Genomic DNA, 24,344 nt, shown 5'->3' on the forward strand with positions numbered 1-24,344 from the left:
AACAGCGCTGCCCAAAAATGCAAACGATCTCCGACAGCCAGATGGAGAGAGCTAACATTGGGAGATCGTAATGTGATTTGGAGGCTAAAAGCCTGCGGAAAAAAAACTGGACTATTTCCAAACCTGCTGAATAATTCTCCTGTTTCGGCCAAGGAAGAACAAAAAACACTGCCTATCCTCAACAAGGCTGAGCCAAAACTGGGGAATGCTGGGAAGGAGTCCTGTGAAGGAGGAGGAGCATTCCACAAATTAAGCCCAGTCTAGACACACAGAGACTGAAGCACCTCCCACTACTGGATGCTCTGAACAGCTGATGGGAGAAAAGGAGGTTGAGAAGAGCTCAGAAAAATCCATCTGTCACACACCGCTCTCTTCTTCTCTTCTGTAACTTGAGCTAGGAAAATGAAAAATCACTGTAGAATCTTAAAGCAAATATTAATGCTGTCTTCAGTCAGCCTTATACTATCCCAGGACCGCAAAACCGTGGCTGCTGCATAGTCTGGTTTGGGGATCCATCATAATTTGTCGCCTGGGAGGAGGCAGCATAGATAATAACTTGATCAGGAGTTCTTTCACTGGTGGATTCCCCCTGAGCAAAAGTAAAGTGCCTCAGAGGTGACTAAATCTCTTCTTTGCACTATTGTAATGCGTCATACCTGAAACTGGCCTAGGATCATATCTTACCAAAATACAGCTACAAGATCACAGGACAGAGCCCCTCCCCCCTTCAGACTGATGTTGCTGAGCTTTGACTCTTTGGTTTATAGTCTGTTTCTAGCTCCAGTTCAAAGAGGTGGCTGCTAATCTGGACTTTAAGATCTACAATTGCTGTATCCACCAATGGGAGGCTACAAGAGAAAGATTTGGTTATAAAATGGCTTCATTTGGCACTTTCCTGTCTCATTTAGGTCAGCGTTCCCCAACCTTTCCAGCTTTCTGGATTGGCGGGGGCTGCAGAGGGGATAGTTCCATGTGAGTGGCGGACAAGCAGGCGCAGCTCCATTTGCGCAAGTAGGCACGCACGCCAGAGCTGGTATTCAGCAGGTTCTGACCAATTCTGGAGAACCGGTAGCAGAAATTTTGAGTAGTTCGGAGAACCGGTAAATACCACTTTTGACTAGAGATTTTACAGTATCCTTCCCTTGCCACACCCACCAAGCCACACCCACAGAACCGGTAGTAAATAAATTTGAATCCCACCACTGACGCACGCAAACATTTTGCTTGCACAAATGGAGTTGCACACATGTGCGCCTACCGGTTCTGAACAGGTCATAGTCCAGTACTGAATCATGGCTCAGAAGTTAGGGACCTCTGATTTAAGTGGCAAGTAAAAATATTTGTGTTTCCTCAGGAATAATATAACCTCTTCTTGATTTGAATTCTTTTCATGTACTTGTTTTTTTAAGCTATTTTGTCTATTCTCTATTATCTCTTCTCAGGTTTTACCTGCTTGTAAGATAGTTAACATTGTTATAAGATGGTTTTTTTTAAAAAAAACTTTCTCTTTACTGTTTCATTTATATGCACATCCATGATGACCTTTTAAAAATACTGTGAATGATCAAAAATCCAGTTATAAAACAGAATGGTTTGCCTATTTAAAAAAAAAAAACCTTAATGAACTACCTGTAAAACTTCCTACGTCCCTGAAAATGCTATCTCAACAGTATCTCACTTAATGGTACCTGAGAGACAAAGGTTTGCAGAGAAATTGGAAGAATTTACAGAATACCACAGTAATTGATTAAAGGTGCAAGGAGCTAATTTGAAAAGGATTCCAAGAGTGGAAGATACTGTATGCAACACATAAATGAAAAGGATTTCAACTTGATTGTGTTAGAAAGAAAAGAAGTACTACAGGAATGAAGCAAAACAGTGTCACAGATACGTTTTAATAATTGTAAACAGGGCTTGAATATTGCCTGTGTTATGTTCAATCGTTAGGTTAAAAAAATGTGTTTTAACTTAAAACTCTATGAACAAACACAAATACATGTTTGTGTGTGTGTGTGTGTGTGTGTTACATATAGTTATGTGTGTGTGTGTGTGTGTGTGTGTGTGTGTGTATTACATGGGTGTTCACCTGCTTGTATAAAATAATAGCCTCCCTGCAGGCAGCCAAACAAAGCTGCTGAGTTATTTCAGTTAAATTGATTGATTATTGAGGACTAACCTCTACAAGTAGTTTTGCCTTGTATGTCAGTTCTCTCCTTTTAACACAGCAAGCAGAACTTAATCTTAGGATAGGTGCATAAGAAAGGTAAACCAAGATTCTTTAAAAAAAAAAAAGCTTTCAACTTGAGAAACCTCAGCACAGTTAATTTAATGCTTCATTTTTGTATAATGATACAATATGAATAGAATTTTTTGCTCCTCGGGTTAGCTCCAGAAATATATGGAGAGCAGAATTTGGAGGACTGAATTGCAGGAGAGTAATTCTTATATAAGTAACACTTTGAATCAGCTGAGTCGTTCTGAAGATGTCAAACTATAACTTCATTATAGCAAAATATGGTAGCCATATCTAAAGGTAGCACACTCCCTCCTATTTTCTTAAGCCCCAGGAAGGCAAATAAACTTGATGTCAGCTGTTTGAATCATATCATAAAGCTTCATCCTATTATTCATATGAGGTAATTCCTGTATTTTGACAAGTTTCTCTGGAGGCCAGTACAGGTAGTCCACATTTAGCAACCACAGTTGGCACCAGCAATTTAGTCATTAAGCAAAGTGGACACGCAAAAAAAAAAAAAAAAAAAAAAAAAAAAAAAAAAAAAAAAAAAAAAAAAAAAAAACAACAAAGTCCCAGAGACGCCTGCAACTGACGTACTATCCTCACCTGTCCTTTGCCTTACAAACATATGAAGGTCATAGCAATAGCAATAGCACTCACAGCATAAGGTGTAGACTTATATACCACTTCACAATGCTTTACAGCCCTTTCAAAGTGGTTTACAGAGTCAGCCTATTGCCCCCAATAATCTGGGTCCTCATTTTACCGACCCTGGAAGGATGGAAGGCTGAGTCAACCTTTAGCTGATGGGAATCGAACTGCTGGTAATCAACAGAATTAGCCTGCAATACTGCATATTAACCACTGTGCCATCACGGCTCATAAATGCAAGGCTGTTACGTTTTCATAGCTGTCAAAATGTGAAGAACTTAATAATGCTTACTTAATAATGCAGTTGCTAAATGAGGACTACTTATAAACATGTATAAATGTGAGGATGCCTAGATAAATAAAAATAAGTGTTCAATTTGGCCTAACCTAATAAATATATAGCAATTCTTGGACTCACTGAAATAATTTAGTGCCTGATTAAAAATCATAGCAAGAAGCTTCTAAGCTGTGGCCCCAACAAGTTGATTGAAAAGAAGATCCCAAGGAAGCAGTTGGTGCTTAGATCATCCTTCCTTAATCTGATGTTCTGCAGATTTTGGGCTGGAAACTCTGAGATTGCAATTCCAACAAATCTGGAAAATTCTCAGATCAGGGAAAATAGCCAGATCAATGATGGCTAACCTTTTCGTCGTTGCATGCCGAACCTCTAAATTAAAGTCAAAATATATGACCAGCAAGAAACTTACAATCAGAAACATTAAAGCCTTCTTTACCATATGATAACTGTTATTTAGATAAAGATAATGTAGGGGGGGTTCTGACCCAGGCTTTGTAGAACCAAGAAACAGACCCCTTGTCCTGAAAAACCTTTCTTTAGTTAGTGTGAATTCATGGCATTCACACACAGAAAAGTCCTGACAATAATTCTTCCAAGGGTTCATTGCAAGAACAGCCCTTATCAGTCCTTGGATAATTGCTAGGCCGAGAACCTCCAGTCGCAAAGCTGAAAATTAATTCCTGGCAATGAGTCTTTGTGAGGCACGAGCCACGATAAGCAAATCTTCCAAAAGAAATACGAACTATTGTTTCCTGCAACCACCACTCCCCTTTTGCTTCTATTTACTCCCCAGGGAGGGGCCATTCAGCATCCACATGTGCCTTTCTTCCCAAGTTGGACCCTATTCCTCAGTTGTTCTCTCCTGACAGCTACGCATATGCGCATCTGGAACAGGCTTCAACTGTTCTTCTTCTCCACTTATCTCCAACTCCGAAGGCAGCTGGGAAATATAGGATGTTCCTGGCCCTGTCTCTACTTCCGATGCAGAGCATCCATCAGAGCCTTCCCCAGACTCCAGGACTGGCCCAAGTTCCTCCCCAACCTCATCCGAGTCTGCCATCAGCTCCACTGGCTGCTGGCGGGCCACAACAGGGGCTTTGTCTTTTCCATTTAAAACATCTTAATATTTTATCAGTCTCCTTTAATGCTAATTTCAAAGTAATAGCATTGAGTGCCTCTAAGTAAATATGTAAGTCTTGAAGTAATATTCATTTTTATAATATTACTTTTCTCCATAAGATAGTTAACCTTTATCAGGGACAGTATTTGGCCCAATATGGAAGCTAAGCAAGAGTGAGTTTGGTTAATACCTGAAAGAGAAACCATCAGAGAATTCCCAACTGTAGCTGGACTGAGAAATTGAAAAACATTCTTGAAGAAGGCAATGCCACTTTTGTATTATTGCAAAGAAATTTACTTAGATGTGTTCATGTAATCTCCTGGAGCCAAGCTCAACTTGAGGTATCTTTACCTTTTGGATAACATTTACTTATTTCAATACCATGCAAATGTAATTTTATATGAAATAATGGTAACTATAGAAAAAGAGATGATATTTAAGACGTCTGGGAAATGTTTGACCTTTCTAGGCATTGCAGCTGGAATTGTCAAAAAAGTAATAACTTTCCCTTGTAATATTTAACCCAGAGGTAATTTCATGAAGCAAAGATCTCCTTTTTAAATAAAACTGGGACCAAAATGTACCTTGATAGAGGATTGGGACGGGGGAAGGAGGGATTGAACAAAACGAAAGAGCTAAAGATTAGAAATTTTCAATTTTGAAATCTAAAAGTGGAGGAAAAATGAAGAGAAAGCGTGAGCTCTAAATGGATTAGTAGACTAGAAAAAATACAAAATGGGTGCTTCTTCTTTATATCAGTTAGAAAACACAGTAAATGAAAGGGTGGGGAGGGTGACAAGCATGAACAGCCAAAGAAACCTGGTGCATTTGAAATAACTGTTCTTCAGTAAGATATTTATTCGCCAAATATGTAACAACTCTATAAACAAAGTAAAAATAACAGAGAAAGAATGTCACAACACATTCCTTAGCTTGTGTGCTTTGAAGAAATAAATGTGATGGTAAAAAAGAAGTACCAAAAAGTGAAGAAGGAAGATGCTGATGCAAAATCAAGCCACCTAAGAACCTCGGCCTAAGCAAAGGCCCAGACCAACCCATAGAGAAAGAATCACGTAACTTTCTTCAAAAGTTGCAGAAATGTTAAATTTGGCAAATGCAATGACATATCGGGCTTATATTTTTGCAGTGCCCCAAATCAGGATCGAAAACTAGAAATATAGAGGTTGCCAGCTGTACTTTTGTTCTTATGCATTAAAAATGCATAGTACTGTCTCAGAAAATTATGCTCAGAGAGAACACCAAGTGTCAAGAAAATAGCCTCCAAATGGGAGTCTGTTCAGATAATCGCATGCACATTCACCATTTCAATTTAAGGAATTTGTTTTAACAGGGTCTCACAAACCATACGCATCTTAAATTCAAGGAACAAATCATACACTTTCAAAATTTAAATTTGGTTACTTCAACAGAAGGTGAGGGCTTTAATTCATTATACGAAACACGTGTATTAATGACGTTTTTCCATTCAAAGTCCTAATTAATATGAAAGACAAACTCTTCTTTGCATCAGATTACATGGGGGTATCAGAGATCCTAAAGAAATTTAACCTGGAGTTCGGAGGGATTGCCAACTGCAAAGAGTCTTTGCATCAAAAAGGTGAATTGGATCCTCCAGAAGGTTAAAATAGTATAGTAGACAAGAAGTCAAGCAGGGATAAAATTGCTACTTGCACTGACAGCTCCTCAGAATAAGATGGCATAATATGACAGACAAGAAGGATTCATAACAATTTAAAGAGTATAGTTGCATAGTTAAAGAGGAGAGGTTGTTGTATGGTTTATCTTCCTGGAGCATTGTAAGTCACTATGATTCATCTTTCCTCTGATACCAAAGCAAAATTATGGTCACAAACATCATCACAAGAGGACTCAAGGGACAAACTAAAAAAGTTATTGCAGAATTGAAGAATGGCAAAGCACAAGGTCAGGATAGATTTCAGAGTAAGTTTTATAAACAGTCCTAGAAATCATAGTTCTACATTTCTTCAAACTGCTTAAGCTTGCTTGGGGCAGAGTCATAATCCTATAAACATGAAAAAGTAGAGCTGTAGTTATTATTCGGTAACATTAAAATAACTTCCAGCACTATGTAGAACAATATCTTAATCTAAAATGGTAAAACTATTTTTACTATTTGTCAGAAAACTTAAAATATTTTTTCTCATTTTTTTTAATTCTAGTTTAGGCTAATTTCATTCCTCCTACCCTAAAAATCGGGCTCAGTTAAGACAATTCTTGAATTTATTTATCATTTCAATTATCCTAAAGTTTGAATGACTCTATTAGCATTTGATATTTATAAAGATTTTGATTTGGTTCAGAAATCCCCAATAAATACCCCTCAGTAGAGATTGCCTCCTCCCCAGGGCTCAGAGACGGTAACTGGGTCATAGTGCTATCCGGTTTTGTGCCTCAAACAGGACTAGAACTCACCTCTCCTGGTTTTTAGCCTAGTGCCTTAACTACTACACTAAAATGGCTCTTCTCAAATTATTTTCGACCTAGTACTTTAATTAAAATGGATAAAATCAAATAATTTAAATGGAGCAGAGGCATCAATCTGTGATACCCCTTTATTCCCAGTGCTCTTTTGTTTAGGGTAGAGATTTAGCAACAATAATTAGAACTAAACAAAACAAAGGTATATTAAAATAGAAGCACTATTAATGTATGTCCTGATGATACTGTACTAATCCTATCCAGCTTAGAAGCTGAAATCCCTAAAATCAAGGAAGAATTTTTAACATCCTAGAAGGGATATGTTTTAATGTAACTAATTGAAAATTTAACAACTTTTGTGTTAGCATCATAAAAACAGAACATAATACAAAAATGTTCACAACTTCAGTTATAACTCTGTATTCTTTAGGAATAAAAACCCAGAAGAAAATGGTATCAGGAGATTTCTTGGCTAGGCAAAATAGACACAGTTAAAATATATCAACTTTACCAAATCTTTTTTTCCCAACATTTTTTTTAAATGACAGAATAAATTAATAAACAATACTTTAATTTTCTGATACAATACAGAAGGAGATCTGGGGTTCCTTATTTTAAAAATAAGTTTATTGACCTTGCATAGTTAGGTAAATAATTAGGTTCACATCCCCTTCATAAAAACAGAGACATTTGTATTAGGGCATACCATTTAGCATTAAGGTTTGTCAATAATCCATCTCGTCAAAATGAATGTATTGCAAAAATGTGTATGATTTGAACAGAATGATTAAGAAACTGAACCATAGCTCAGATGTCACTATGAATAGCCATACTATATTATTCTGATTTCAGATCCTTTATTTACAAAATAAAGATTGGAAGAGAAAAGGAGTATGTAGATTTTATCTGAAAAAAGGGAAGGATAAGTATAAGGAAGCTGCTTCAGAACTAGAAAAAAAGTTAGTAATAGGTCTCCAAGTTGATTAATTAGCAAGACAATTAAACATCAACCTTTTTACCCAAAAAATGAGATGTAATCTTCTTATTACAAATAGGGTTTTGCTTATATTATATAGTTATGTGAGTGCTTATGGGATTGGTTTAAAGAAGAATAAAACTCTGATAGAATTAACTGCATGCTTTCTATTTTGACTACACATTAAAGATTTGAAAATGAGAACTATATAATGGAAAGTACATACAATTTGGGAGAACTAGATCCACATCCCATTCCTCAGGCATATTCTCTAGAGGCACCCTGAGAAAACCAACTCTTTTTTTTCTTCACAAATGTGGGAATAATACCTTATGAACACATTGTTGATTAACAAATTGTCCCCAGTAAATGTTCATTAATGGCTTTGCTTCATTCTAGAGGGTTGTGAGAAATGGTTTTTATAATTGACTTGAATGAAATTAGGGAGGATGTTTCTCCAGTCTACAGATGTGAAATGAAAATAGAATTAAATTCAAAAATATCTTGACAGACTGGCATTCTTGTAAAACCTACAAGTTGAAATTCAACAAGGATAAGTTCTGCGTTTAGTTAAAAATAAATCAAAGAAAATTAAGAAAGGAATGATGAGCTTTGACAGCAATACGTGTAAAAATAATGTTAATGGTTCAAGATGAACATGAGGCTAATACACTGTACAGCATACAGCATAGGTGATAACAGTAGCATAATGTCTATATTGTGGGAGATGATTAGGGCATTTACCCATAATATTGTGTGTCATATCTGAATTGAATTGCCTCCTATAATAAAGAACTCCACTGCCGTTTAGAACCCATATTATACAGTATCTTACATTTCCCCATACCTTGAGAGTATTGCACTGTGAAAATAGTCATTGAATATCTAAAGAACTGTCATGTAAAATGAAAAGAAGCACTAGAACCATTGATGGAACTTTAGATAAGAATGTTAATAATGATCAGGTTGTTCTAGAGTAGAGCAGGAAGGAGCTGAGCTGCCCTTTTTAAGAAATAATGTACCTACTTCCTGGATTGAGGATCCTGCATTGAGCAGGGGTTAGGATTCTTATAAAAGATGTCAAAAAATCTGAAGAATTATTGCTATTGCCTGAACTGCATTCTTAAAGAAAGACTTTTGACTGAGTAAAAAAAATTAAAGCAAGGATTATTCCACATTGATTAGAATCGAGCTATGCTGATTGATTTGTCAGAGCTTTAGCTATAGAACTCAAATGGTATTCATTTCTTTCAAGTGAATAGTTAAATTTTCTGAGACAATATTATGTCTGAACTCTTTTTCAAGAGTTGAGGGATGGTTCTCTTGAAACTCAGGATGACCAGGAAGCACAAATATTAGAGTTTGCATATACTAAAATACCCATCTTTGCTTGCATATAAGTAACTAATCAAATATATACTATGACTTCTGAAGGGGTAATACACACATTATATATACTGAGACATTTTGGAAATTCTATGCTACTGGAATTCTGCAAAACTGGTTGAGTTCTAAAATAAAGAAATAGAATATATGTTAAAGTACATTGTAATAGAGTTTAAAAGAGAAGGAAGGAATAGTAGTAGCAAATAGCAGGAATGTTGATTAAATAATATGTATTCCTAATGTCAGTAAAAAGAAAATGAATAATAAGATGATTATCACAATGTCAGTTGACAAAAGTAAAAAGATGTCACAATTGAACATAATTATCTTATAGATTGCCTTGATTACTAGAATGTGTATCAAAATGAATGCTAGAATGTGTATCAAAATTAATGAACTACACAATCTAAAACCATCTCTATCTATTGGACCAGATGGAATATGTGCCTACTTCTTAAAAAAGCTATCCACTGCCATAGCCGAACCTCTAAGCATAATCTTTGAAAAAATCTTTCAGGACCAGCTCCTTGCCAAAACTATGGTAACAAGCCACGGTCATCCCCATCTTCAAAAAGGGAGACCCCAACCTAGTTGAAAATTACAGACAAATCTCTTTATGCTGCGTCACCTGTAAAGTCATGGAATCAATTATTAACCAATCCATTATCCTCCACTTAGAGACAAACAACCTACTCTCTAATAAACAATTTGGTTTAAAAAAATAACTATCCCGTAATCTGCAACTCTTACACTGCAAAAACATATGGACTATACAACTCGATCAGGGCAAAGCAATAGACGCAATCTACATAGACTTCTGTAAAGCCTTTGATTCAGTGGTACACGACAAACTACTCCTAAAAATAAAATCTTATGGTATCTCTGGACACCTGCATAACTGGATAGAAGCATTCCTGTCAAACAGACAACAAATAGTCAAAATTGGGAGCGTCCTATCAAATTCTGTACCTGTCAACAGTGGTGTCCCCCAAGGCAGTGTTCTAGGACCAACTCTCTTCATACTCTACATAAATGACCTCTGATCATATTAAGAGCAACTGCGTTCTCTTTGCTGATGATGTAAAGCTATTCAACACCACAGAAAATACTGCTACCCTTCAAAAAGATATTGACTATGTATCAGAATGGTCAAACAAATGGAAAGTTCAAATCTCAACAAATAAATGCTCTGTGTTACATATTGGCAAAAGAAATCAGAAAATAAAATACAAGCTGAATAATCAAAACCTTGTTGATGATCCAAACTCTGTCAAGGACCTTGGAATACTCATCTCTAATGATCTAAGTGCTAGAGCCCACTGTAACTACATCGCTAAAAAGGCATTAAGAGTTGTTAACCTAATCCTACGTAGCTTTTTCTCTGGTAATATCACACTACTAACTAGAGTATACAAAACATTTGCTAGACCAATACTCGAATACAGCTCATCAGTCTGGAACCCACATTACATATCTGATATTAACAGAGTTGAGAAAGTCCAGAAATATTTCACAAGAAGAGTTCTCTGCTCCTCTACCAATTGCAGAATATGCCACCAGGCTTGAAACTCTAGACCTAGAAAACCTAGAAATACGCCGCCTTCAGTCCGATCTAAATAGAGTATATAAAATCATACATTGCAATGTCCTACCTGTAAATGAATACTTCAGACATAATAACACAAGAGCAAACAATAGAGTTAACCGCACCAAACAATCAAGGTTAACCGCACCAAACTTTATTGCAGGAAATACGACTTCAGCAACAGAGTGGTCAATGTCTGGAATACTCTACCTGACTCTGTGGTTTCTTCCCCAAACCCCAAAAACTTTAACCTTAGACTGTCTACTATTGACCTCACCCCTTTCCTAAGAGGTCTTGTAGGGAGCGTGCATAAGCACACCAATCGTGCCTACCGTCCCTGTCCTATTGCTTCTTTTTATTTTTCTTATACGTATCCATCTCATGTATTCATAACTATGTTTATACTTTATACCTGTTATCTTGTAAGAGATTGACAAATCAAATAAATAAATAAATAATATAAAACTCATACAAAAATTTAAAAGAGCTACAGTATAATACATACATTGTTTTAAACAAAATTGCTCTCATTTTTCAGGGACATGGAGATTAGTTCTGTATGCTTGTTTTCATGTGCATGTGTGCAAACAAACACATATTCTCAAAGATCTTGGTGCAATTTCTACATCACTCAATGCTAGTAATGATTCATTGGCATTATGAACAGCATCTAAGAGAATGGTTAAAAGAATATCAGCTTTTTGTTGTTGAGGCAGGGCAACCTGTTTTGGTTCCTTTTCATAGTGAGCAGTTCTTAAAATCATAAACAATTATTTTAAAAAAATTATGATCTAATTAAACATTTATTTCATTACTGCATTAGGTGTTGGTAGGTTTGCCCTAGCAACACCATCCTTGTTAGATATCAAAAGAGAAGGGGAATCTCTTTATGAGCTTTATACAACCTAGATTGACTAGTGATGGTACTGTTCAATCTACTCTAGAAGAAATTGGAGGAAGGGTATTGCATTAAAAAAAAATTGCCAAAACTAGGAAATTTAAGGAAACACACTTTGTAATCTCTTATTTTGTTTATAGCCAAAATGGCCAAGTAAACTGGTTGATTAGCACCAGTGTTCCTTGAAACAGATTTGAAAATGCTTCAAAAATAATTCATAAGAAGTGCTTCCAGATAGGTGGGAGATGAAGTATAATCCTTCTCCAAAGCAGTAGCATGAAAAAGTAGATGTAGCTGATTAAAGAAATCATGTTATAGATGTAGTTATTTTTTTAAACGGTCACCTGATAAAACAGTCACATCTTCTTGTGTGGAAACCTGAAAAAAAAAACAGTTTTAAAGCAGTGCTATGCCACAGCACTCTTGCTGTTCCAAAATATCTTTCCCAAATCATTTTCGATTGACCTATTATCTAGCTCAGTATTAGTCTATTACAAGATGGAGTTTGTGTCTAAACCTACCTTTGCTGGAAGATGTATAGAGTTTTGACCCCATTGATTTTCTTTGATCCCTCATCTTCTAATTTGAAGGACTATGGTATCTAGTAGCAGGTTTGTGGTCTCAAAGGATAAATCCAAAAAGTTTGTAGAGAACTTTTTCCTTCTTCTCTGAAGAAACACTCTTCAGTAATCCTGTAAAGATCTGCTCTATTCTCACTGATTTTTAATATCTATTTTAAAACAAAAACTTATTGAGAGAAAGTGCTAAAGGCTTTGGAGTGAATTACCAACAGTACTTCTCCCTCTTTTTTTAAAAAAAATATTCTACCCCTGTTCTCTTTCCCATATGAAAAATCTTGGTTGTCATTTTAAATAACTCTCTGAAATTGGCAATAGTGTGGGTTAAGTAATAAATGGATGCTGAATTCATATAAATCGTGTTGTTCCAAAACCATAACTGAAAAGTGTTCAGAATGCCTCACTTGGTTGTGATTAGCACATTTGGTTTATGGCTCACTTTTTGGGGATAAGATTTAAACACTGAAAGATCCCTATACATTCCAAATCTTGAATTCAAAAATAAATTAAGCAGAAACTGGTCATTGTTCAAGCCGTTGTCTAATCTAATAGGTTTCAATAAGAATGCATGTATGCTATCAAGTGTTCTTCAACTTACAATTGCAATTGGGATTGGAATTTCCATAATAAATCAGTACAGTTGTACAGTCATTATGTGACAAGACCCAATTTTGTAACCATTTTTACCAAAACATGCAGTCATTAAGTGCATCTGGCTTCTCAAATTGGCCTTGTTTGTCGGACACCCACAGCTGGGAAAGTCACAAATTGTGATGACACAACTGCAAGATGTTAAGAGATGTCATAAATGCAAGCTAGCTGCCAAGCACCCAAATTGCAATCAGGAAGCCATGGAGGTAGTATAACAGTTCTAACTTTAAGGATGGATCATAAATCATTTTTTTCCTGAGGCCATCATAATTTTGAACGTCATTAAACCAGCAGTTGTCAGTTAATGTAATAAAATGTGTAGATGACCTTGGGGGTAGAGGAGAATTGATGCTGATTAAAAACAACCAGACAAGAAAGACAGGAGTCCCCAGTGGCTTAATGGTCAGAGAAAGAGGAACGGTTCACCCTCATGGTTCAAGCAGTTAAAAGTGTCAGTGGAAAATTTGTATGTTCAGACTTGCAAGATTTAGTTAATGCAGCCCTAGAGTAAGGTGGCATTAGTTGATCTAATCATTTCCTCTCTGGTTCACCTGGGAGGGATGACAGTCAAGGCTACCTGCATTTTTATTAGTCAACTGCCACCTCATATACATCCCACACAGGATCTATCCTGAAGGCAGTTCCAAAGAATTGGTTTATAGGAACTCCCTAAAAACAAATTGTGAACTCTGTCATCTATGAACCTACCCTTTTAAAAAATATTTCAAAATTAAGACAGCCTTCTACATGACACCAAAGTTTATCTAGTCCAACATATTTACTTTATCTAATCAAAGGTGTCAAACTCAAGGCCCGTGGGACGGATCCAGCCAACGCGGTGCCTAGATTCTCCCATGGGGCCACCCTGGAAACAGCGAAGGACCGGCCTGCGGTGCCTCTGCCAGTGAAAATGGAGGTTGGGAGGGCCGTGCATGCCCTCCTAGTTTCTGTTTTCAGCTGCGATGGCCTTCTGGAGCCCTCTGACAACAAAAATGGAGCTCCAGGAGGCCATGCATGGCCCACCCAGGCTCCATTTTCAGCCATGATAGCCTTCTGCAGCCCTCTGCCAGCAAAAACAAAGCCCGGAAAACAAAGCTCCTTTTCCACTGGCACAGGGCTCCAGGAGCCTGTCATGGCCGAAAACAGAGCCTTGAGTGATGTCGAGCTGCCCACGCCCACAACCCCCGGCCATGTCTCCCCCAGTCCCCCAAGGTCAAACACAACCCTGATGCAGCCCTCAATGAAATTGAGTTTGACACCCCTGATCTAATCCAAAATAGTCAACCAGATGCCAGTACTCTAGCAACTCCAGTGACATCTGTGGATACCATGGCACTGTCTCTAAGGAATAGTTCTGCACTGGAGTTCATAGTTCTGGTCATTACTTGTCAAACCCCATATATTTTGGCACAAACGTGCTTCTTGAATTTCTTCCCTCAGCCACTGCGTATGTTCCAAGAGAAACTGGTTATTCCCCATTTCTGCAAAGTACATGGTCGTGAGGCTCATAGCATGGTTAACTTTCAGAAATTATTCAGAACTAAACTGTCCCAACAGCTTTATAGTGAAGAATGGTATACCCATGATGGAATAAAGATTACTTACATTTTATGGATTCATTTACTTACGTTTTATGGCTAGACAGACAGAGTTTTTCTGACAGTTATTTCCCTTGCTCTGCTTGTTAGCCACTTCAGTAATTCTTTGGATTTCTTTCTTTCCTGATCAGATGCACATTTTCACTCATCTTCTGTTAAAGTGTTGTGTTGTTTTAAATTACATTGCAACGTTCTGGAGAGATTCTACACCGTCCTGATTTTTCCTTTTATTATTTTTTTTATAACTAGTCAGTCTATTTTAGACAGGCTTTGTCAGGCTTCAGAGTAGACCTGGTTGTCAGTCTCTGTTTTCCTAACACTGAACCCCTTTTTACAGAACAGGTATCCTTGCCAGATTTTTTATGATTTGGCTTGTTTTCACTTTCTATTGCAGCCGAGAATAAAGCCATATCCATCCCAAAGATTTCTGCACAGCACATTGAAATCAAAGCCCTTAAATAGGTTTGGGCTTCAGGGCTTAGATTCTAAGCTTTTTTTCTTCTGCCTTCCCTAGTCAACAGATACTTGGCGATTCTCCTGATAAGTTTGAAGGCACCTAAACTATGTTGTCATAACTCTGTAACAACTATGTTGTCTCTCTAGTCCAGGAACTGCTGGCTCCCAACTTCCCAGCTTCCTCTTTCGGAGTTCAGTCTGAACACTTGTGTTATCCTTGTTGCTTTTTAAAATACTGACAATTTCCTGGCGAATATTTCCTCAAGTTTTCTCCCCTAAAGAAATTGCCATCTTGGAAATCAGAGATGTGCCAGTCATACCACACTTCGGGAGCATTTCTTCAACAATATCCATTAGCATTAGCATTTTGATACCAGCTTTATATTATTCAACACAAATATGAAACAAATAAAGACAGCATGGAAATAAAGCCAGTAACAACAGTAGTGTTTTTTAACAATATACATTAGTGTGGTTAATATTATCAACTGACCCAAAAGCATAAGCTGTCATAAACAGAAGTTTTATGTTTTAATCATTTTGTACTATGTTCTCAATTAGATAACCAGTCAAAATAAATTGGATATGTTTTCAATAATACTGCAATTGTCAAAGCTTTGAAGGATAAGTATTGTCTAAAGATGTGATATTATTCAAACAGCCTTTATTGATTATTCAGGATAATCTAATGCACATACAGGACATTAATTTGATTATTATTTTTTTGCTGTGATGCTTCCTGCTCTGAAGAGATGAGCATTTTTCTTAATTCTACATTTAGATGGTTACTGCAGCTGATAATGGTAAAAAAAGCAAATAAAAGTATGCTTTTCCTACAACTCTCTTTTTGTTTTTTGGTTCATTTTTTGGTTCTCTTTTTGTTCCATTGTTGGTTAAACAAGTAAGAGCCTAAATAAATGTAATTTTTAGGGATTTTAATAATGTAGAACAGACAGATGATAGTTTTCTGCCAAAGGTTGAAAAGTATCTCTTATGAGTCCCATAATATTTAATCTCTGCTAGTTTTTTTTTAAATAAAGGCAACAGCTGTCTTCCCTCTGTCCATGATACAATAAGGGTTTTTTTAAACTTCACTTTTGATCAAATTGTGGGAGCTCTAGGGAGTTTAGTGTTCTAAAAAATGTTTCAAATAAAATGTTTTCAATATATGTGATTGATGTCCTGGTGTGACGTAGCTAACATAGTTACCAAACATTAGTCTCTAATAGGTCTGAATTGATAAACACTTTTGTAGAAAGTTAGAATTAGGTGTGTCCAAGGTGTCTACATTAAGTAGAGTATAATTTGCACTCCTTCCAACTCCTCATTTTCTTCTATTCTTAGCTGCCTGTCTTCATCTTCCATAACACACAGTGTCTCCAAGGTTGAAAAGTTAGCTAAGAAAGGTATTTGGAATGATAACAGTACTCCCAGTTGCCTGAAGATTTCAGGTGCTTTGAAGTTACTAAAGAATGTTCCCACCTCCCTTTCCAGTGTTTCACAGCATTGCCCTAGGAATATCCTTGACTATTCTTAGTTACCTTTTCCCATTTTTACAAATCTGCTCTTTTTGCCTATTTTCCACCTGTTGTGCTTTTATGATCTGAGGCAGTTTGTGATATTTAGGAGAAATGAACAGTTGCAAAAAAATAAATCATTGCATGAATTCTCCGTTTTATAATATTCCTTTTTCTCTCACTTGCACTTTTGGTTTCTGTTAAGCCTTGACTGATGATAGATGTTTTCAGCTATTTAAATATCTTTTGCACCGTAAAGTTTATTTTATTGATGCAGAAGGAGGGAGATATGCCACATGCATTTGATTATTAGCTCCTTGAGTTTGACTTCTAGCAGAACCTGAAAGAACTTTATTTGTTTTGTCAGTGAAGAAAAGCCCATGGCTTTATCACAACTGCTGCTATTATTCACTACATTCACTTTAGATGTTCTGTAAACATAGAACTTTTTTGACATTTGAAATGCTACCAGAATAACTTTTGTTGGAAATAAAGCAGCCAGCCCTAAATTTCAAAGTTAACTGAAGAAGTTGCAAAAAATCACAGCAGGCCTCCTCTGTTCAAGATATATAAATTTGGCATAGCTTCCACCATCAATTTTAAGTTTGAAATATTTGTTTACATGCTATAAAACAAAAGCTGATACCTTTTGACATTATTTCTTCCATTCTGTGAATAAGAAGACTTACTTTTTTTTTCCAGGAGAATGTTTTACCTTCACCAGGGCCGTAACTATCTTTTGAGACGAGGGAATACAAGAAGAGAAAAGCCTAGGCAGAATTACTATCATGAAAATAGGCCAAATACAAATGTTCCACTGTTCCAAATAGATCCCCAAAAAAGAAAAGAGGGCAGGACTGTTGAGAAACCAGTTGCACGAAGCAGTCAGAGTGTCGTTGTTATTTTTACAGTATTCTGCTGAGCTGTTGGCAGTGGTCCGTCTGCCCTTCATCCATCCCAGTTATCTGCTAAACGTTGTTGACAATGAGGAATTGATAAAATCTTCAGAGGCCTGCCGGGACCTGGTGAATGAAGCAAAACGTTATCACATGTTGCCACATGCCAGGCAAGAGATGCAAACCCCAAGAACGCGGCCCAGGTTATCAGCAGGTAATGGTGGAGCCTTGAAAATATCATATTTCTGAGGTGGCTAATGGTATTTGCAGGCTGCGAGTAAGGAGCCAAGATTAAAAAGCTTCCTCTCACCTTTACTGTAAAGCGTCCAAGATACAGTCAGATATCAAACTGGGCAATTGGGCATCCTGAAGTTCTTCAGGTTTTTCCCACTGATTCCCCTTGTGGCAAAAGTATTTGAGGAGGCAGGGGGACCGGGGAGAGAGCATTCATCATCCTAGACCAGGTGCTAATTCCCTAGCAGATGGTTTTCTGTCATGGTTTGGCCATATTTATTTAACAGCTTAGCACAGTCAGGAGATAGAATTCTGGGCATGTAGGTAGTTTATATTTCTTTAATCCAACCTGACTTTTTCCCCAAACACCTTTAAAATTACAGATATCTTTGAATGCGTTAGATTGCCTTCCAGAAAATAGTGTACTCGGGTTTTCTTTTTTAACATTTAATGGTGACAATAATAGTTTTTTTTTAAGTTTTTTACAATAAGAGATCTAAATCTAGGCATGACCCTGAGGTATCACAGACACACACACCTTTTGTATCATTTATGAAATGCCTGGCTGGCTGCAAGCAGATTTATTAAGCAGAAAAGCCATTAAACCTAATGTGACTTCTAGATAAGTCTACCGAGGATCTCACACGCTCCTTTGAAATGAGTCCTCGTTTTAATAAAATAAGGGGCAGATTACTGAAGGAGAGAAGTTATTTCTGTCTTGGTAAAAGTGAAGACTGCAAAAAAAAAATGTACACTCGAAAGAAACATACTCCAAAGTTAGTCTACATATATTATCTTGCCAGAACTTGAAAAAAGACAATACATTGTGTGCTGCTTAAGTTCAAAGTGCATATAATCAATTCTAATGAAACAGCAGAAAAGAATTAGGCTTATGCAAAGAATAACAAGGTAGAGGAAATAGGAGATTATGATCCTTCAATGATTATGATCTGATAATATGTATTTGTATCTATAAAAAGTAATCTATGTTTGGGTCAATTACCATTGTAGGTGTAGCAGAAGTCATAGTCCTAGTGGGAGGCCGTCAGATGATTGGAATGAATCAACGGGCTTTGACAGCAGTCACATGCTTCAATCCTCAGAACAACAAATGGTATCCACTGGCCACCCTGCCCTTCTATGATCGGGAGTTCTTTAGTGTGGTGAGCGCTGGAGACAATGTCTACCTCTCAGGTGAGCAACAAGCATGATGGATTCTTTGCAAACTTATGTGGCAAACTAATCAGAATGGATGCATGATCATTTGGCTGGGAAGGAGAGAGTTCCTTCGAGCATTTTCCAATTTCATTTCAGCTCAAATTTTCTCCCTAGGACATTTTCCCTGTGTAATGTGCAAAGAGATATATTAGGGATCTTGATTAAACCGTGAAGAGCTTTTCCTTGCAATTGTGACACAGTATGAAGCATCTGGATCTGAATCAAAATGATTGTGTTTCTGTATCTGAAGCTGGTTTGCTCAAGTTGTTGATCTGTATGGACATGTTTACTTAAAAGACATGTAATCCCTCCTCATTTAAAAAAAAAAACATTCTTGAAACCTCTTCCTACTTTTAGTGAAAAGGGAACAAGCTCTTCTCTCACATGTTTAGCTGTGAAATACTACAACGTTACCGACATGTAAATTCACAATATCACATAATGATTTGGGTAAATACGCATATCACAATTTTTAAAATGCCACCACAGCTACTTCATTAGAATAGAATAGAATAGAATAGAATAGAATAGAATAGAATAGAATAGAATAGAATAGAATAGAATAGAATAGAATTATAACCACAACATGCCATTACATGCATTTCACTTGTAGAAGGAAACTTACATAGTCAACTTTGGGGACTGCACGGGAATTAGGAAGGAAGTACAAGGTATGAGAGATTGCAGGTGGAGAAAAGGTGAGAGAAGAATCAATTGCAAAAGCTGGGTCTCACATGCACAACCATTACATACCAATGGGAGTATCTTGATACATTTTTCATTATTGAAAGGGCTGTAAAGCACTATAAAGCGGTATATAAGTCTAAGTGCTATTGCTATTGTTACTGTTTTAGTGATACCCATAGACTTCAAAATCCTTAATTACTGTATTGTATTCTGCATCCATAGATGGCACAGAGATTCCAGACCCTCCTGGTTGTAGCATCCATTGCCTAGGCCATGGGTTAGAGATAATTTCTAATCTGAAAATGTTGAGTAAGCTGCTTAGTTGCTTCATACAGTTGCAAATGCAACTGAATAGCCTGTAGGATATTTATGAATGCTGCCTAATTATGCTCACATATGCAAATGTCCTGCCTAGCCTGACATCATGACAGCCTTTAAAAAAAAACACCCTTTGGGATGCATAAATAAGTGACAGCAATCTGCATCATCGGAACAGATGCTTGCAATCGACAATGATTTATTTTAATTAGTCAAGTGTCATTTGGAAGATCTTGTATTGCAGTTGACTTGACTTGCAATATATATCGAGTCACTGTGGTCTTTTTTTCCCCTTCTCCTTAACTGAGGACAGGTGGTATGGAAGCTGGAGTCACGCTGTCTGATGTCTGGTGCTACATGTCGCTCCTTGATAACTGGAATCTCGTTTCCCGAATGACAGTGCCACGATGTCGACACAACAGTTTGGTTTACGATGGCAAAATATATACCATAGGAGGCCTTGGTGTAGCGGGCAATGTTGATCATGTGGAGAGGTAAATTTATTTTGTGTACAGAAAATAGTTCTGAAACTACTCAGAGATTTGATGATGAAAATAACTTCTTTTTTTTTTTTTCAAATTCTTTAGTAGATTGGACTTTTTTTAATCAGATAAGGTTGGGTTTGATTTTTGTTCTGTTGTTGTTATTTTAGTTCCCCCTGAAAGAGGTCTTAGTAAAAGTGTAACTGAGAATAAGGAGCCTCAGTAGGTAACAAAAGTCATTATAGAGGAGCTTAGATGTACCAGATCTCTGTTTACTTTCCCATTGGAGTTATCCTGCTATACTACCATTCTAGGAAACCCAACAAATCAGTTTAATAGACATGCAGGGCAAGAATAATATCACTAAAACCAGCAGGGAGGTTAGCACTTTTTTATTCCTGTGGCTTTAGCTTTTATTAAGTTAGAGAACTATGCTCCTGCCACTGATTATATTAAAGGGAGCTGCTTCCAGAGAACTGCACCCAAACAGGCCCACCTCAGTACCAACTCAGTGGCCCACCAACCAACACATAAAGGTGTCTTGAAATTGGCTAATTCAGCATGTCTGAGGCATGTCCAAAGTATCTCCATGTCTAGTGGAGGTTCACTCTTTGGGGTCTGTATCGTGTGGGCATGTGTTGTGATCCTTTTGTTTCTGCCTTGCTGCACTACATATTGAAGTAATCACAAAGATTTTGTTCTGCTGCCTAATCTTTGTTTACAAGGCCACAATGCTTTTTTTAGTTTCTCAAACTGCCTGGATAGAGATGTTTTATCCAAAAGCCCCTTCAGTCTAACTCATGATTCAACAAATGAATTAGGTGTTTTTTTTAACTATTAGTTAAAAAGAAACCTAATTCATTTGTAGAATTAGCAAAATTCTGTCAGCTTTCCCAATAGTTAAGGGAGAGATCCATCAGTGGTGGGATTAAAAAATTTTTACTACCAGTTCTGTGGACATGGCTTGGTGGGCATAGCAGGGGAAGGATACTGTAAATTCTCCAGTCAGAGATGGTATTTGCCGATTCTCCAAACTACTCAAAATTTCCGTTACTGGTTCTCCAGAACCGGTCAGAACCTGCTGAATACCACCTCTGAGACCCATCCTACGTCTGTGTTGTAAATTTTGAGGACAGTGATTTGTATGGATTATGGAACAAGAAATTTAGTTTTTTCGTGAAACTTCAGCTGAATCTCATAAGACCCAAAGCAACCACTCATATGTTTTATACAAAACAATGGGGAAGCTAGGTTACTTAAGTTTCTGTGGATCATTATCAATGCTGAAAGAACTTGTTATCTAAATTGTTTCTCAATGTACAGTATCATCAAAGCGCAGCATTGTTCATGAGGTTGCTAAGCTCACACAATGATTTTGTCTCATTCTAAACATTATCAGAACCTGGAAGAAGTAAAGGTAGACTGTGCCCACAGTACTTTTTGTAGCTACCTATTGCCAGACTAAAATGGTTATGTCATGCCCCTGTTAGAATCTGACCCCGAGGGAGAGGGAGTGGGGGTGTGGCTCTGGAGGTTGTGGAGGAAACTGGTGAAGGGCACAGGCCGGCTGGGCATTCAGAGGAAGATCCAGGCCCATCCCCTCTTAATCCTAGGGCACGCAGGGAGGAGTAGATAAGGGAGAAATGTGAATAACATGGTCTATGGGGGAAGAAAGGGCCTTGATCCCCATCATGGGCTGCAGCTGTGAGGACTGTTTAAAAGGACAAACTGTGCATGGGCCAGTGCTGGAAGCAAAGTATGAAAATATTTCTAGTTTGTCAGTTCTTATCTGAGTTCTGGCCTCCTTCCCAGTGTGTATTTTGATATCTGTGGACGTCTTCAAGCCCTTATCCTGCCTTGTCTCATTAATTGTTTCAGTGTGGTTTGTGTTGTTTTTTTTCTATTTATAATTTATATGCATTTTGAGTTTGAACCGAAGTTCTTCCTTTTCGCAAGTATTTGTGGGGGAGTTTTTTCTCCAGTCAATGATAATTGGACCTTTAAAGCCAAGTTGAAGGAATTAAAGGGATTTCACCTGTTTTTGTGACTTTGTTGCTTTTGTATCCCACCCTTGGTGACATTAATATTTATAATAATTGGCACTTTATTCTTTTCATCATTCCCTCACCAAATCTATTCCTTTTGATTCTGCTATGCCATCTACTGGTTCTTAATCCCTTGATTTTTCTGCTGGCACACAGCAAATACCTTGGCACCTCCTGTTACTCCTTTTTTTAGAACAAACTATGTTTCCAATCTCTGGGTTTATTTTTATTTTTTTACTATTTCTGTAGTAGGGTGTTACAAATACTATATTTCAGATTCTAGGCAAATAACTAAAGCATTCATCTGTTTTGTAAAGTGTCTTCACAGAGGTTTTCATTTTTGAACTTGAATGATTGTTTTAGCTATTTCCATTTCAAAGCTGTTATTTTCCACAGTGCATAAATCTTACAGAAGAAGATACTTCAGTCCCACAAAAATCTGTGGACATTCACTCGGTGATTCATAGGTACATGTGAATCAAGTATGTACAGTATGTCATCAAAATAGATTTTACAATAAAACCTACTCAAAATATACATTTCCTCCAGCAAAATTAGTTCAGTCAGAATGATAACTACCGTGTTTCTCATATAATAAGGCCGGGTCTTATTTTTTTTTTGAGCCCCGAAAAAATGGCTAGGCCGTCTTTTCGGGGGGTGACTTAATTCCCCCCCACTTGCATCTTCGGGCAGGCGGGCAGCAACAGCTTGGATGTTGACCTCGGCGTTGGTGGGGCACTTCGTATCGGGGTCAACGCAGGCAGCACCATATACAGGTGTGCAACAAAAGTACTTCCTAATGGCAAGCCCCCCCCCACCATTCCCCCCCATTTCACATGTTTTAATATAGGCCTTAATTTGGGGGGAGGGGCTTAATTTCACTTCATGCCTATAAAACATGCTGGGACTTCCTATTGGGGGAGGCTGTATTGTTGGAGGAACAGGGTAGCATTAGATAGATAGATAGATAGATAGATAGATAGATAGATAGATAGATAGATAGATAGATAGATAGATAGATAGATAGGCAGGCAGGCAGGCAGGCAGGCAGGCAGGCAGGCAGGCAGGCAGGCAGGCAGGCAGGGTGGCCGGCCTGTCACCTTTCTACAATCGGTATATGTGGATTTTTAACTCCCTGAGTTTTCAATTCAAACCCACACTTACACTAGGCACTTTGTGTTGTAGAAGGCTGCTGTAAACTATTCTAAGCTGTTCATAAGCATCAGTCATATTTAGAAATCACAGTAAGCCAAAACTTCATTAGATACTTCTAGTCTACTCGTAAATCAGCATGATGGCTACCTAGCAAGTTTTCTTGCTAACCCATACAGTTTGTTCTCTGGCTTGTGCAGCATTGATATGAAGATCATAGCTTATGCTAAGAGAAAGGTCAAAGTTATCAGTAGACTCACAGCCCTATATGAAGCTGAGGAAGACATTTTTGGTGACTAATAAGCCAGAATTCTTTAAAATTAAGATGAACTATAATATCCAAAACAAGACCTCATTTTGTTGCCAACAATCTACTAAATTTATTGCCAGAACTGCAATTTGAACTAGACATTTGAACTAGACAAACTATTATTTGATTGCCTATGTGTACCCTATGATTATATTAAGTGTTGTACTTTATGATTCTTGATGAATGTATCTTTTATTTTTATGTACACTGAGAGTATATGCACCAAGACAAATTCCTTGGGTGTCTAATCACACTTGGCCAATAAAGAATTCATTCACATTTTATACAAGGAATGGTAATAGTTAGATTTCAGACCATCAGCAGGTTTGCAGTTAAATTTTCATTAGGTAAGTTTAACTCAGTTACTCAAGAAAAGATGGGATATAAATATAATAAATCATATTGGTAATTATAATTTGTAGCTATTCTCTTAGCTGCAATAGTACATCATCAGCTCTCATTGATGAAAACCCTTCATACCTGATTTTATATGCAAATATTTCAGTATCAAACAATATACAGCTATTAGTTCAATGAAAATTACATGTGCTTATCCATCATGAAAATAAGGTTTTCCAAAATTTTATCATAT

General features: G+C 37.2%; 1 protein-coding gene across 7 annotated transcripts in view; it reads left to right on the top strand.

The window, feature by feature from the left end:
• KLHL29 (kelch like family member 29) overlaps positions 1–24,344 on the top strand; it is a 445,820-nt gene that overhangs the window by 380,240 nt on the left and 41,236 nt on the right. For all 7 annotated transcript variants that reach the window (XM_087947359.1, XM_026675543.2, XM_026675541.2 and 4 more), the window contains 3 exons: positions 17,322–17,520; positions 18,552–18,734; positions 20,077–20,257. In XM_087947359.1, the coding sequence (XP_087803485.1) occupies positions 17,322–17,520; positions 18,552–18,734; positions 20,077–20,257 (563 nt within the window). The remainder of the gene's footprint in view (positions 1–17,321; positions 17,521–18,551; positions 18,735–20,076; positions 20,258–24,344) is intronic.

Source organism: Notechis scutatus, chromosome 1 (genome assembly GCF_049901735.1).
Source record: "Notechis scutatus isolate UNSWTSFEM ecotype Mainland chromosome 1, rNotScu1.2, whole genome shotgun sequence".
NCBI lineage: Eukaryota > Metazoa > Chordata > Lepidosauria > Squamata > Elapidae > Notechis > Notechis scutatus.